General features: G+C 32.3%; 2 protein-coding genes across 2 annotated transcripts; both read left to right on the top strand.

The window, feature by feature from the left end:
• On the top strand, window positions 609-3,229 carry LOC109342891 (60S ribosomal protein L28-2-like). The gene is made up of 4 exons (XM_019580935.1): window positions 609-711; window positions 799-969; window positions 1,484-1,647; window positions 2,905-3,229. Exons 2-4 carry the CDS (start codon window positions 822-824, stop codon window positions 3,031-3,033), a joined length of 441 nt encoding a protein of 146 aa, XP_019436480.1. The 5' UTR covers window positions 609-711; window positions 799-821; the 3' UTR covers window positions 3,034-3,229.
• On the top strand, window positions 5,406-8,518 carry LOC109342888 (IAA-amino acid hydrolase ILR1-like 4). Its single transcript, XM_019580931.1, has 5 exons — window positions 5,406-5,809; window positions 6,036-6,161; window positions 6,270-6,584; window positions 7,313-7,441; window positions 8,014-8,518. The coding sequence occupies exons 1-5, from the start codon at window positions 5,471-5,473 to the stop codon at window positions 8,419-8,421; spliced, it is 1,317 nt and encodes a 438-aa protein (XP_019436476.1). The 5' UTR covers window positions 5,406-5,470; the 3' UTR covers window positions 8,422-8,518.

Below are 16,863 nucleotides of genomic sequence, written 5' to 3'. Positions count from 1 at the left end.
AGGAATATAAATTGATTTTTATACATTTTTTTAAAAATTGTTATGCACTTAACATTAAAAAATAAACATGTTAAAATTAAAGGGTATTTTTTTGTATAATCAAGAGTATCAATCCCCTTACTTTATTGGTAAGAAATTAACCTTTATTTATCCCAATAAGTATCACCCTTCCTCATGTGGAAAATCAATGTTATTAAAACAAACTATATCGAAGTAATTTTATAGGGAAAACACTCACAAACTTTGTTTTTAATCACATTTTTTCAATTAATCTTACTTAACCTTTTAAAAGGTATATAAATTGATTTTTACTCATGATGTTCATTTTAAATATGCACTTAATTTTAAAAAGTAAACATGTTAAAGTTAAAGAGTTTTTTTGTATAATCAAGAGTATCAATCCTCTTACTTTATAGATAAGAAACTAAACTTTATTTATCTTAACAAGTGTTACTTACATAAATCGAGATTTGGCCGATGAAGGGTGTGTTAAATTATTTTTGGGAGTAAATTTTTTATCCTCAAGCTTAATGAGTTTGGGTTCAATTATGTAGTCTTGGGTGTCCACTCTCATAGCTTAATGGGCTATAGATTCTAGCCCATTTCTAACATCCACTTCCACATTAGGGTTCCTCATTTTAACGCTATGCTATATATTCTCACACAAACCAAAACCCTTCCACTCTCTGCATTCACAATCCAAGGCCAAAGGTTCGTTCTTTTGGTTATTATTGTTATTGGGTTCTGTTTATTTTACATCATTGCTCACAATTTTGGATCTGATTTGATTCGTTTCAGGTGAGGAAGTAGAAGAGAGAGACATGGCCACAGTACCAGGACAACTGATTTGGGAGATCGTGAAGAAGAACAACTCTTTCTTGGTGAAGGAGTTTGGTAGAGGCACTCAAAGTGTTGAATTTAGTAGAGAGTCTAATAATCTCTATAATCTCAACTCTTACAAATTCTCTGGTATTTATACTATGCTCTCACTTTTTGTTGTTGTTAAATCAATGTAATATATTTGTAATTTTGTTGTGTTTTGATGCATGTGACTCATAAGAAATTGGGTAATTAATATAATTGCAGCAAATGTTCATATTTTTAATTTTGTTGAAATGTGTTTACCCTGTGAGGTTAAGTGATATTCATATATCACAATGCTTATTCAATAAGGTATCTTGAAACAGCTTATTTCATAATTTTTGTGTTATGCTTATTGAATTAAGCTAAAAAGAGCTTATAGGAAGGTTGGAACTAGGAACCTATTTTGACAAGTTAATTTCATTATTTAGTTTCGCAAGTTATTTTCATTAGCTATTTTCATGAGCTTCTTTTCTAGTGATGCTCTATCAGCTTCATATAAGCTCTCTATAAGTTGTTCCAAAAGCCTCATCAACATTTATGTATGGTATTTTGTATTGTGTAGAGTCCCTGTATTTAAATAGTTTTGCGTGAAGTGAGATTTATACGATTGTATTGATAGGTTTAGCGAACAAGAAAACCGTTACTATCCAGCCTGCTGGTAAAGATCAGTCTGTGTTGTTGGCAACTACCAAGACAAAGAAGCAAAACAAACCTGCTGCTTTAGTTCACAAATCTATTCTGAAGAAGGACTTTAGGAGGACGGCGAAGGCCGTGCAAAATCAGGTAATTTGGGAAGATCGATATTTTTTTTTTTTTTTTGTCATGAAATTTTTCCTGATACGTGTATCTGGTGTGCAATTCAATATTGTGTCATTAATTACAATAAATTATATTTTCTCTTGATCTTATTAGCTAAATAAGTAAATATTCATTTCAATCTGGCTTTAGTTTCAAATATGACAAATTTCATGTTTTTTTTAATATTAGCAAATGTTTTGTTTTGTTGTGTTGTATTGAATTTTGTTATGTACAAGTTAATTTTAGACTACCATTTGTTTAAGGTAAACATGTCTTTGTGGTGGTTATGGTAATTGTTGTAACTTTGTTTTGAGTGTCGTTGGCAGCTTAGTTTGTGTTTGATCCATGCATTGTAATGGACATGTCTCAGCCAGGGTTTTTTTTGTCTTGTATCCGATCATGCTTCTGTTTTAAATGGCTTGAATTATTGACATAAATGGCTTTTGCAAACATGTGGTTTGGGAGATGAACTTTTTAAATTGAAATGACATTTACTTTGTTTTTCCCAGCGGTGATGAGCCTCTAACATGTAAGATGAATCCTTATTGGGTTTTCTTCAATGAAATCTATTTGTTACGCTTGGCTTCTGAGCTTTTATCATTTACAAGATCTGTATTGAATGTCCTCTTTTCATATGATCCTGATTTTGTGTTTATCTCTTCTCTCTGTCAAGTAACGAGTCATGGTTATCCCCTAATACTAAATTCCAAATTGTTTGATCAATTGATTTTGTTTTGAAAAGAAACAATCTGAAGTATTTTTGTCTCTGAATTAAGTAAGAATGTCTACAGCCTTGAAATTTCTGCCAACATGATTTGGTTTTTCCCGGCAGTGATGAGTCCCTAACATGTTAGAAGTATCCCTAGTTGTGTACTTGGGTTTCTTCAATGAAATTTACTTGTTACGCTTGGCTTCTGAGCTTCTATCACTTGCAAGTTCTACCTTTGCTACACCCTTCCATAAATCGAAAAACAAAAAAAATACTACATCAGAGTATTGTGTTCGATTGTGGTCTAAATTCCTTACAGTTAATGCCATCTCAACCTACATCTTTCATTTGTATTAAAAAACTACGGTACATTTTCTCGTAAATTCCCATATGTGAACAAGCTTGATGAGCTTTTGCTTACATGCATTTTTATTTTGAATATCTCACTATTTCGATATCTTGCATACTCCTTTGTGTTTTATGTTTTTGTTAATTCTTAAATCCATATTTAATTTTATCGTGTTCTTCCGCAGGTTGCCGATAACTACTACAGGCCTGATTTGAAGAAGGCAGCTCTTGCAAGGTTGAGTGCCGTGAGTAGGAGCCTGAGAGTTGCTAAGTCTGGTGCAAAGAAGAGAAACAGGCAAGCTGTCAGGAAGTGAAATGAGAGAAGAGTTTAATTGCATTTTGTAGTTTTGATTTTGTCCATTCCAGATTTTGAGTTTTGTTTCAGAAGGGTTTTCAGTATAAAACTTGAACAACCATGTTATATCCTTTGACTGTGTTTTTTGCTGTTTGATATAAAATGACTTTATGATGTTACATGATCATATATAAAAGTAAGGCTAACTCTCTAAAGCATGGTTTATTTCATTTTTTGTGCCCTACTAATGGACCTAACTGCCATAATGATGAAGTTTGTGCAAAGGATGTGCTAAGTTTCCTTTACAAGATGAAGTAAGGAAAGAAATGAAATTTTAGGATCGAAAAAGTCTCTTAGTGTAAAGATTTATACACAGTACGTTGGATGGTGTAATGATAATGTATAAAATTTATATATTATCGGTATATATATTTTTTGACAAAGTTTAATGCACACTATTTTGAAATATTTACTTATATAATCTCAGGCACATAGGTTTTTGAATGAACATAATAAAAAAAACGTGTATGTAATGCAAAAACGGTTGTTCAATGTGGTATTTAAGTGTTGTATATTGCTGCTTCTTGTGATGTTTATACTTTATATTTTCACCTTAATATTTGAAAGAGTAATAATAATAATGGAGTATTGTGGTAGATGTATATTTGGAAATGCTATGAATCTTGGGTTGAAAATTATTTAGCATCACTAGAATAAAGTCACATATATAGATTTGTTAAAAAAACATCTATCTACCTATATATATTGTTTGTGTAAATATTTATACACAATTATTATATTATTCATAATTTATTCATATTATAAAATTAGTAACATATAATGATAGTGTATAAATCTTTTATGTTATGGATACATAAATTTTTTCTCCTAAACCAATTAACATATATTGTTTGAGTATTAAGTTGCCTAATCATAAAAATTGGGTTTTGTCTCATTTTTTAACTCAACAATTAAAATGCAAGGGATATTTTTATATTTATACGGCTACTACCAAAGAAGACCATTTTACTCTTAAGAGATTTGGCAAAACAGTTTGTGTTTTTAAATCTTCAGTACTGACCTTATTGCAATCTATTCATGAATAAATTTGCATACAATTTCCAATCAAGGGTATGGTTGTAAATAGAAAAATGATATCATTTTAAAAAAAATTAACTCAGGATTCGTCACTCACAACATGAAAAGTAACACATGATAAATGTAACAAAGTAGTAAATGATTTGTTTATAGGTGACAACATCATTTTTTATAGTGTATGAAATTTGTATACTATCTCATTAGTAATTGCAAACATTTATCTCCTTAAATTGCATAAATTTTATATGTATTTGAATTATCAAGCTTCAATGGGAGATGAGAACAAATAATGAAAATAATAGGTAAGTAGTTGTATCATAAAATGAGTAAAAATAAAAAAATAAGAGTGGGTGAGTCATTATTACAACACTAACAATAGTAATAATCAATTCCTCCATTAATGAAAATTTGTAAGCTACTTCTTGTTTGGTTATGAAGGACACATATTGGGAATAATTTGAATAAAGCTATGCCAATTGGAAGAAAAAATTAGATGAGCTTTTAACATTGTAGAAAGGTTTATTGCAATTGCCTGTTGGAGATTGAAGTGAGTCCAAGGCTTCGATGCTCGACATTTGTCAACAAAATATAAAGAGGAACCAAACTTTGGATTCATGCAAGAACATCTATGTCACATTATATTTTCAGCAAAAAATGTATATATTAGAAATGAATGAGTTTTATATATTCTCCATCTATTATTTATGGTTTATTTTTAATGATAGTTGATTCTTTAAAATAATAATATAAGTAAATGTTAAATGAATAATGAATGTGTACAAATCTTTACATTGATAGCAGACAAATATTATACTTTAATATTTTTATATTTTATACATTATTTATTAAGTATAATATATATACACTATAAGTATAAGATTTATATACAAATAATATATGATTAACTATTCATTTATAACAAAGTGACAAAACAATGTTGTTTTGAGAGAGAAAATATTTGTAATTATCTTTTTCATTTTTCTAGTTGTTATAACGAAATTTTAATTATTTAATCAAGTTTTAAATATGGTAAAACTTATATTGTTTCATGATTTTTTAAATTTATTTATGATATTTTACTATAATAAAACATTCTTTATTAATTATTTAATGAAATACTTGTTTTCTTTATAGAATTCAATTAAACATCCCTTATTTAATTAAATACTTGTTTGATAATAATGTTTTTATATTGGAGTATAAAATAATATTAATTAGTATTATAATTTTTTTTTAATGAAGATTGAGTTTCTTTACTTACAAACCTTTAACTCATTGGTCAAAATCTTTGCCTCTTTGGTGCTTCTTATGCTTTAACTTGATTCTCTCTCACATTTACTCAGAACTTGTAAACAACCATGGGTTTTGCCAAATGGGTCAATTTGTTGATGGTTTTTCATTTCTTTGCTGCAACACCCATCTTCTCACATTCCAGCTCCTTCACCTCCAAGTTCCTTGATTTAGCTAAGGAGCCTGAGATCTTTGATTGGATGGTGGACATAAGAAGGAAGATTCATGAAAATCCAGAACTTGGTTATGAGGAATTTGAGACCAGTAAGCTGATAAGATCAGAATTAACAAAATTGAGTATCCCATACAAATACCCAGTTGCAGTTACTGGTGTTGTTGGATTCATAGGGACTGGAAGCTCTCCTTTTGTTGCTTTAAGAGCTGACATGGATGCTTTACCTATACAGGTTCACATCATTTCTATCGTATCTTTTTTTCTTGGATCAAGACTGTGTTTGGATTGGTTGTGAAAGTTCAATTATTTCATGTAAACATATTGTTGTTAAATGTTAACTTTCATACTTGATCATAAGAGAATTAGCTTATTTGAAAGAGTAGGGCACAGTTTATATTTCCAAGAATAGGGCACAGTTTGATCTCTATTCAATGATATTTTGGGCTGTGTAACTTTAGGAGCTGGTGGAGTGGGAGCATAAGAGTAAAGTAGCTGGAAAGATGCATGCATGTGGTCATGATGCTCATGTTGCTATGCTTCTTGGTGCTGCAAAGATCCTCATAGCGCATGAGAAAGAGATACCAGTAATACGTTCTTTGATATCTTCATCTGAGTTGCATGGTTGTGTTATTTAATTTTCATACTCTTATGGGTTGTCCCTGATATCATTCTATAATTTGTTGCACATATAGGGTACTGTTGTTCTTGTTTTTCAACCAGGAGAGGAAGGACTTGGAGGGGCTAAGAAAATCATAGATAGTGGAGCTTTAGAAAATGTTTCTGCAATATTCGGATTGCATGTTGACCCTACCCTACCCATAGGTGAAGTGTCTTCTAGGTCTGGTCCCTTATTTGCAGGAAGTGGCTTCTTTGAAGCAATAATAAGTGGCAAGGGAGGCCATGCTGCTATGCCTCAGTATTCTATAGATCCAATAGTTGCAGCTTCTAATGTGGTTCTTAGCTTACAACATCTTATTTCTCGTGAGTCTGATCCTCTTGACTCCAAGGTATTTTGTTCTTATCTAAATGAAGATCACTCGTCATACTTTTTATATCTCATTGTATCACAATCCAATTGAAAGTTTGACATATTTAAAAATAAAAATTATAAAAACAAAAAATAATCTTTTATATTATTTGGTGGGATTTAATTGACTTCGAGAGGATCCCGGTTTATCCTTACTTTTATAGATCAACTAAACTTGTCTTATATATCTTTATTTAAACTATGAATGGACATTGAAAGAACAATGGCAAGTAAAAGGAAAAAAATCAGCACAGCTTAAGCTAGAAAAATCGATTTCGTTAGCAATTATTGGCTTTCCTTACCTTCATCAACTTTCTGCTTTGTCATCTACACATAACCTAGAAGTATCAGTTCCACCTTGTTGCCGCTTTACTTAATTTGAGACCATGTACTTTTTATACTGAGACATTAAAAACATTTCATTCTTACCCTTTAAACATATCTTCTATCCACAATATATATCACTTTATATATTTTAAGTTATGATTGATCAGAACAATAATTAATAATTATATATTTTCTTCAACCACATACAAAGAAAATATGCTCCCTTTACCTACATATGTAAACAAAGAATGGAGATTCTCACATGTCATACAATAATCTATTTGAAGTATAAAGTGTTTTATTGAATTAAGAAGAAATGTTTCTTTCAAGAAGTAATCTGATCCATTCTATGTCTTCCTAACATAAATAATATCTCCACAGGTTTTGACTGTAGCAAAATTCGGAGGAGGTGATGCACTCAATGTTATTCCAGATTCTATAACAATTGGTGGCACCTTCCGAGCTTTTTCAAGAGAAAACATGATGCATCTAAAACAACGGATTAAGCAGGTCTGTAATGAAGTACTGTAGATTTATTTAATGCATCATCATGTCAATCCTTCCGACCACAGATTAAGGCTTATTTGTTTTTATTTTCAACTCAATCTTGTTGACCTTGTTGGGAGTCATAAGGTGAAGGAGTTTAAGGAATGAAGTAAAAGAGATTGTGGGATTCGAGCCTCATTCATAGTAAATTTAAAAAATAAAAAATAAAAAGAGTTATAAAGTGGTTTGACGGTTAGGGTGGAGTGAAAGAGATTGAAAGTTCGAGTCTCGCTCACAACAAATAATAACATACTAACATCTGTCGATCCAAAAATATCTTGTTCACCTTGTTTCTTGTGTAGTCAAGTTATTTCATTACAATCCCAATAAGTTTATAAGTTTTCACTGCAATCCTATATTATGAGTCAGACTCCTTTCTAGTACCGGAGAGGAGAGAGTTTTTCTACGTAAAAATATTTTTCAATTATAAATAAGGTGATACAAGTGTCATGTATTGTTTTTGTTGTTGTTATTTTAGGGAATTCATATCCTCTCTGATTCCTATATTATAGACTAAAACTGATTCATTTGTGAAGGTTGTCATTGGGCAAGCTTCTGTGTATAGATGTAATGCAACAGTGAACTTCCTTGATGAAGAGATACCTTATATGCCTCCAACTTTTAACAATGATGAGTTGCATGAGTTATTCCAAAGTGTTGCTGTGAACTTGTTTGGTGTCAATAAAGTGAGTAGCTCAGAACTAGTTATGGCATCTGAGGACTTTGCATCTTATCAAGAGGCTATACCTGGTTACATGTTCCTCCTTGGAATTAGGAATATCTCTGTTAAAAGTCTTGCAATTCCACACAATCCTCATTTCACAGTCGATGAAGATGCACTTCCTTATGGAGCTGCAATTCATGCATCATTAGCTTCTAACTATCTTCTCAAACTTCATCAGAATCTGCCACTGGTAGAGGAGAAATATAATGATGAATTATAACAAAGTTCAGCATGCATGGCATTGTTTTTAAACATGCTTAAGGTGTACATGTATTGCATCTAAATTCAAATAATTTAATGCTTTAACATTAATATCATTTTATGTAGAATCTAATGTGATGGATAAGAGGGAGAGAATTAAGGAATGAAGGGATTTGAGTCTCATGCATAACAAATTTAAAAAAAAAAATATAAAAGAAAGTTATATGGTTTTTATATTTTATATTTTTTTTAAAGCAAAGTGCAAGAGCACCAAAATATATAGATGAAAAGTGTTACAAGAAGAAGGCAATAAGCATGTTACAAGTTCCGAATCTATAATTCGGGAGATCATCCCTATTCATAGAAAACTCCTCTATTATGAATGGAGAAGTAGAGTTCCAAATGGAATTAGTTTGAGAGGAGATTCCAAATGAGATCAGTTTGTCGACACAAGTATTACCTTCTCTAAATATGTGAGATATTTTGTAGTTCATTCGAGAAATCTGAGATTTACATATTTGCCAATCATTAGAAAGCTTCTAAGGGGCATTATAATTTCCACTGAAAATATCTAAAACAAGCATAGAGTCACTCTCAAGCCAAAGGTTTGACCAACCCTTTCGAAAAGCTATGCCCACCGCATGGATTACTGAATGAAGCTCAACATAAATAACATGTTGCACATTCAGAAAGTTGGCAAATGCATAGATGTAACCTGCTTTAGAATCTTGAAAAAAACCTCCCCCACCAGCTGGACCAGGATGACCATGGGCAGCTCCATCAGTATTAACTTTTATCCAGTTACAATGAGGAGGCTTCCATATAACTTCAATGTATGTAGGAGCTTTACTAAGTTTGAGAGGAATATTGAAGAACCTTAGAGTTTGGAATTCATGAAGGCCTCCTGAAGCCACTGCAGCAGAGGGATAAGAGCCAGAGTAAGAAGTCTCCTTTTTGATTCTTGAGATTGCTTAGCTTGTAGTTATTAGTTTGTCATCAAATCTATTATGGTTCCTGCAGTACCAGATTGTATTGATGTTATGAACTACACAAGTTAAACTCACCTCTCTAAATTGACTCCATTTAATAGCAACACAATCCTTAATGATAGATTGAATAGAGGAAAAGTTGATTTGGATTGAGAATGAGGCAGAAAACCAATTCCAAATCCTTTTTGCAACAGAGCAGTTGAAGAATAGATGCTCTTCTATTTCAACATTGCAGTTGCACAAGTTGCATCTTGAGGCTAACATACAACCTCTTTTTTGGAGATGATCATCTGTTGGCATTTTCCTATGAAACAGTCTCCAAACTGTGAAAGATTTAGAAGGAGGAATTGAAGATGACCAAATATGCTTACACCAGGAAAGCTTGTCCCCAACTTTGTGCACAAAATCAAAAGAATCTCTGGAAGTCATAGAACCATCCATGGAAGGCATCCAAACCAATTTGTCCTGACCATCATGTCCCTTGTAAGAAGCCATATCATTAGAAACAGAAGAGAAATTTCTATTTAACTCCCCTGGTATAATTGTTTTAGAATTCACAGTGAAGTTGGCAATGGAGCCCTGAAGGTTAGCATGAATGCCCATAGGAATGTTTAAAGTGTCAACAAGAGGCTCACCAAGCCAATTATCTCTCCAAAAATTGACACTACAACCATCACCAACTAGCCAAATGGAATTCAGGTTGGCTTGGAGCCAGTTTTCTCGAATTCCTGGCCATATAGAGGATTTAGAGTACTTAGGAGTGTTATAGCTTTTGTAATTGAACTTTAATCTAAAGAATATTGCCCATTCCAGATTGGAAGTCTTAAGATCCCAAGTTAGCTTCAACATAGAAGCCTTGTTTAAGCATTTGATTGATTTGATTCCAAGACCTCCCTCATCCATGTGAGAACAAACCTTATGCCAAGCAACTGTCACAAGCTTTTTGAAACCAATGTCACTAGACCAGATGAAGTTCCTGACACAATTGTCAACCTGAGATAATAAGCTAGAAGGCCATTTGTAGACCTGAAAGCAGAAGGCAAGCATGCTTTAAATGATGGATCTCACAAGCTCAACTCTACCCATTAAAGATAAAGATGCACCTTTCCAATTTGACAGCTTGTTAATAATTTTATCTGCTATAGGCTGCAAATGAAGCTTTTTAGGCTTACCTTTGAATAAAGGAATACCAAGATAGTTGAAAGGGAGATTGCCTTGCACAAAACCAAGAGTACCTAAGATTGAAGCAATTCTTCTGTGATTTGTAATGCTAGTATAGAATCTGCTTTTGTTGACATTGATTTGTTGGCCAGAAGCCATGGCATAATGCATCACTAGCTTCTTGAGACAAGTAAGATTCATTTTAATACCTTTACAGAAGATCAAGATGTCATCAACAAAAAGAACATGACCAGGAGAGTGCAAGTTATTAGGGCCAGTGATGGTGGAGAGCTTATTATCCATGACTAGTTTAGAGATACCTCTGCTTAGCACCTCCCCAGCTAAGCAAAAGATAATTGGGGATAAAGGATCCCCTTGTCTCACCCCTTGCAACAATTGAAAAAACCAATGTTATGACCATTCACATTAATTGAGAGTTTGGTAGAGTGAAGGATTAGAGATATTCAATTAATGAATGTTTGGTTAAAACCAAAAGCTTGCAGAATTTGAAGAAGGAAGCTCCACTCAAGAGTGTCAAAAGCCTTTTTTTATATCAAGCTTGATTACTATGTTGCCTCCAAAAGTCTTGTGATCTAATATGTTAACAGCTTCAAAGGAAATGCAAATACAATTTTAATGCTTCTGCCTTTGATAAAACCTCTTTGAGAAGAAGAGATGATCTTAGGAACCACAACAGAGAGTCTAGAAGCTAAAACTTTGGTAATAATTTTGAATTGAAAGTTGGCCAAAGCAATGGGCATGTAGTCCTCAATTCTCTCATCACCCTGCATCTTAGGAATGAGGATTACATTACTGGAATTCAAGTTAGGCATCAACCAATTTTGTTGGAAGAATTACCTCACTAAATTGAAAACATCCAGGCTGATGATATCCCAAAATTTCGTGTAAAAAGACCCACCATAGCCATCAGGACCAGGGGCACTGTCCTCATTCATGTCAAAAACTGCACTCTTTATTTCCATATCAGTAGGAATAGAGGAGATCATCAGGTTGTCAGCCTCATTTACCAGAGAAGGGATGACCTCCTGAATCAAATTGTTAGAGCTCATGAAATTAGGAGAAGCAAAGAGGTTAGTGTAATAATCAAGAACATGTGAGGCTATTTCATCTTGATCAGTGAGAAGCTCATCTCCATACTTAATCATTGACATGGATTTTGTAACATGCTTGATCTTAGCAATTTTATGAAAGTAGGCAGTGTTTCTGTCCCCATAGTTGTGCCAATTAATTCTAGCCTTTTCCTTCAAAATATCTCCTCAATGACCAAAGCTTTTAGAAGCTCAGATTGAGCCAGGTCCTCTTGGTGATAAAGATCATTAGATGGACCAGAGTCCCTTATGCAATTTTGAATGTGCTCAACATTGTTCTTAGCCAAAATAACCTTGTGATGGATGTTACCAAACACAGCTTTGTTCCAAGATTTGAGCTCTTTCTTGAGGATTGTGAGCTTCTGAGCAAGGATATACATAGGGCATCCAAAGACTCTAGAGTGCCAAGAGTGACTCACCAGTCTTCTGCAATCCTCATTTTGAAACCACATTTTATGGAATCTAAAAGAAGAAGGCCTAAAAGAATTGACATTCGAAAGATTTAGCAGCAGAGGGTGATGATCAGAGGCCAACCTAGGCAGAGAGCAACAAGACACTTGATTCCAATTATTGATCCAATCTTCATTGCATATAACTCTATCCAGTCTTCTCTCTGTAGTTGCAGCCCCTAACCTTCTATTTGTCCAAGTGAAATTGGCACCAATAGTGGGAATGTTGATTAATAATTTCTCATCAAAGAAGCTCTTGAACTCATAACAAGCAATTCTATTAGGAAAGAGGGACCTCTACATTCATAAGCTCACATAACAACATTAAAGTCTCCAATAAGAACAGTTGTGAAGGTCTCCTCCTCTGAGCATTCCTCACCATTATCCCAAAGTTTACCAATTATTCTCATATCATTGGCTACAACAAGGTTACCTATTTTTGCAGTTTCCTGAATTATTGCATTTTCACTATGATTTACTTCAATCTCCTCAACTGATGAGGGATTCCTTCACTAGACCCTGATGAATCAGTTATTTGATTCATATCTTTGGGTGATTCAAGTCTTTCCATATCCACCAAGTTGTCATTTCTTTCAACCTCCAAGTCAATGACTAAGTCACTGATTTTGATTTCCAGCTCACCTTTATCCATGTGAGACGTATCATATTTCTTTTCGTCTTCCTCAGTAGGTGGTTTTCTCACCCTCTGCTTCCTTGTGTCATCAGCTTTAGCTTTGTTGTTCTTTCTACACTGAAATTCAGTATGACTAATAGCTTGACATTGATGACAAAAAGCTGGAAGATTCTCATACTCAATTGACACAAAGAAGGCAAAACTGTCTCTTTCCACCAATATCTGACCATGGAGATTGCTTTTGAGATTGAGCTCAACTAAAACCTTTGCAAAATTCCCAAATGTCCTGTTGTGGGTTGCTTCATCCAGGGATATTGGAGTTCCTATCCCTCCTGCTATGGAGAACAAAATTCTTGGGTTCCAATATTCCTGGGGAAGGTTATGAATCTTCACCCAACATTGAGTGTGAGATAGTTTTTGGAACGTAGGATTAATGTCAGGGGTCCATAGGAACATTCTTAGGAACCTCGATTTCAAGTTCCAAGAGCCAATAGCGCAAATCGTTCGCATGTCTTCCAAAGAAGCAAAGGAGAACTCATAGAATAAGTGTGAAAATATTTTATTCTCTTCTCACTAACAACAACATGGTCAGTTGGTTCTTCTTCTAGTTTTTGTCCCAATCCTTTGTTTTCCTATCTTTTATATAAAATATATTTAATAGTAAATTACACTGATATCATCTGAATTTTAGTGAAATTACATAAATCACTCTTCACTTTTCTACACCTACATAAACCTCACCTAATTTTTATACTTTCATTACACTGATCACTCATGCATAAGAAATAAGTGTAATCTTTTAAACAAAAAATGTGATAAATGTAATTAAGTTAAAAAAAATATGATATATTGTGGAGACAAGTCGAAATAATATATGAGTCAATATTTCTTTATTATTTTTGGTTCGTTACACTATATTATAAGAGCGATTTAAACAATATTTCTTTAGAATTGTTGATGCATTTTGCACCCAAAAATAATAAAGTTACATTTATTTGCATATTATTTAGACTTGTCTATACAATATATCATGTTTTGTTTAACTTAATTGCATTTATCACATTTTTTGTTTAAAAGATTACACTTATTTCTTATGTATGGGTGATCAGTGTAATAAAAGTATAAAAACTAGGAGAGGTTTGAGTAGGTGTAGAAAAGTGAGGGGTGATTTATGTAATTTCACTAAAATTCAGGGGATATCAATGTAATTTACTCTTAAATATATTTTATATAAAAGTTATTGACATAATTTAACATGATATAAATGAATATCTCCTCTAAAATGGTAGGATTATTACATTAATTATGTCATTAGTTTTAGTCTATATAATGCATGGGTTGTTAATTTTTTAATTTAACATTAATTTTATTACTAATTTTTAAATGTAACGCCATTAGAAAAAGATAGGGTAATAACCATCTTCCTAAAACGATAGGAAAACAAAGGATTGGGACAACAACTAGAAAAAGAACTAAGAGACCATGTTGTTATTAGTGAGAAGAGAATAAAATATCTTCACACTTGATACAATCTTGACTAAACTGGGAACATCCATAGGTATGTGCAATGGTAGATGTTGATACATAGTTTAGGAGGAAGAATAATATTTAATTATGATTTATAAATAAGATTAAATGAGTAAAAAATAATATATGTATATATATATAATTGTTTCAAAATTTTAAAATAACATATTAATTCTAAATAACAATAACCTCGATACAGAAAAATGTACATCATTAAAAATGTCTTAAAGTCATCGACAATTGAATTAGAGATAAACAATTATTTATTTTCTTACTAATATAAATTATATATGGTATTATCCGAGAGAAATTCATCTTCTAGTTTACTGTTTAACTTTGTTTGTTTGTCTTTATTGCTGAAAATTTTGGAGTAGCTGAACCATAATAGTTTTTTTAGTACTACCAAGGGTATATACTCATCTTTTTTGGCAAGGAATTAATTCCTTTCGGGGTTCGTGGTGGCCCCTTCCAAAAAGTATCGCTCACAGGAATCGAACCATCAACCTTAGAGATCTAATGAGGTCTTACACTATTAGACCAATGCATTATTAGTCTAAACCATAATTGTTAAGATAAAACGAACAACTCAATTAAGTAAATGATATGCATTTACTTTCACTATATTGTCAAAATTGAACTTAATTCAGGGATAATTGAATTTTTTCAAGTATGAAGACTAATGACATCAACAATAAAATATTGAAGTCTTATATTGGTCATTGAAATTCATAGGGTAGAATTTTTAGACAAAAATACATATGTTATCAATACTAAATGATTTATAAAAATTCTTACGATCTTAGGACTTTTGCTTCAAAGTTTGACAAAGACAATCTATGATCCTCATAATCTATTTTATAAGTATAAGATCATTACAAACTCAAATGAAATTATCGTATTATAAGTAAAACCGACATTTACACATCTAAAAGAACTTGATTCTTTATCTATAAATATTAGAAGGACCAAACAAATTATATTGTAGATATTTAAGAAGTTACATATTAAAGAAAAATATAATATCCAATAAGTATTTCGAAGACATTATTTAGATGTAACTAAAAAAATTGAAAATAAAAGTAAAAATTCAGGGGCAGTTGCCTCCACCTCCACCTGTTACTAAAAAGATCCACTTAGTTATGTGGGGCTAACTCTCCTACAGCAAGGATGGCAAAATATTTGACCTAACTTTTTTGAATCAGTTTAATTGTATATTCAATATAACTATATATCATAAGAATATGAGGACCAATTTTTTAATTGAACACCTGAACTAATTGATACATTACAATATTATAACTATAAAACCATTATGCTGATAAGATTTAAACCCACTTGCAATTACTAGTGTTTTTGGAGGAACAAAAGCTATCCCTTTGTTGTCTATGTAACAAATTGATATTTATTTTAAAACATTTTTATCTAAGCACTACAACATTTTTATCCTACAACAACGGCTAAAAACTGTGGTCTAATATTAAAAAATCGTTGTCTTTGTCATAGACAACGGTTTTCTAATTGTGGTAGTCTAAGGCGTTGTCTTTTGTTTAGACAACGGTTTTATGATATATGGCAATAGCATACAAAAACCGTTGCCTTTGTAGTTGACATGGGCAACGATTTTTTACTTCACAAAGACTATGGTTTTTTGACCGTGACCATTATAGGAAACTCCTAAAACCGTTGCCTATAATACTTTATAGAACACTTGTAAAACTGTTGCCAATGATAGTTTATAGAACACTTATAAAACCGTTGTCAATGATACTTTATAGAACACGTATAAAACCGTTGCCTATGTTCACATTAATAAACAAATCAACACTCCAAACTGTGGCCTTTATTCAACATCCTAAACATAAACTAACTCTGCTTATATAATATACACTTAGAAGGTGCTAACCCTGTATATAGTCATAAGCTGCAATGCAAAACGAGAAATTATCATATACCAAAAGAGTACAAATCAAATAAACAAAAAGCTCTCATACACCATTACAAAGGTCCAACCCAATTATATAAAATCGTTTAACAATACTCTCTAAACTAAACTCTATCTCTCTATAATTTTATAAACCTTAAGGTACTCATCCATATATATCCTAATCAAGTAAGTGAAAAACAATGAATTAGTGATTGTTTTGATAGATTTAGAGATACTAAAATTTAGCTGAACCATCACTTTTGAGAGCCATAATACTTTATCAACCAGCTGCAACAACGTCAACTCTAAGACTTAATCCAGTAGTTGATTCAGCTTTGCATCAGAATTGTTGGGTTTCTTGTCACAATAACCATTCTCTTCCTATGCACTTCTATCATTACACCCACAGTTCTTATTAACCATGATTGTATTCCACATAATCATCAAAATCCAACAATTCACTCGCCCTACAATTGGTGACTCCGAATCCTTGCGGAAGAAAAGCAAATTGAGTCATGATGAGGAAAGTGGTGCAATTGATAGACGCAAAATTGAGAAGCTCCGAAGCAAAAGGCCAAAATCCATTGGCTTACTTGTTCATAGAATAACATGGTGCAATAAATTTAGCACTGATCTTTGGGTTCCCATCATTAGCTCCTGCAAAGTCC

This window comes from Lupinus angustifolius, chromosome LG03 (assembly GCF_001865875.1).
Source record: "Lupinus angustifolius cultivar Tanjil chromosome LG03, LupAngTanjil_v1.0, whole genome shotgun sequence".
NCBI lineage: Eukaryota > Viridiplantae > Streptophyta > Magnoliopsida > Fabales > Fabaceae > Lupinus > Lupinus angustifolius.
This window is presented reverse-complemented; position numbering and strand designations above follow the sequence as displayed.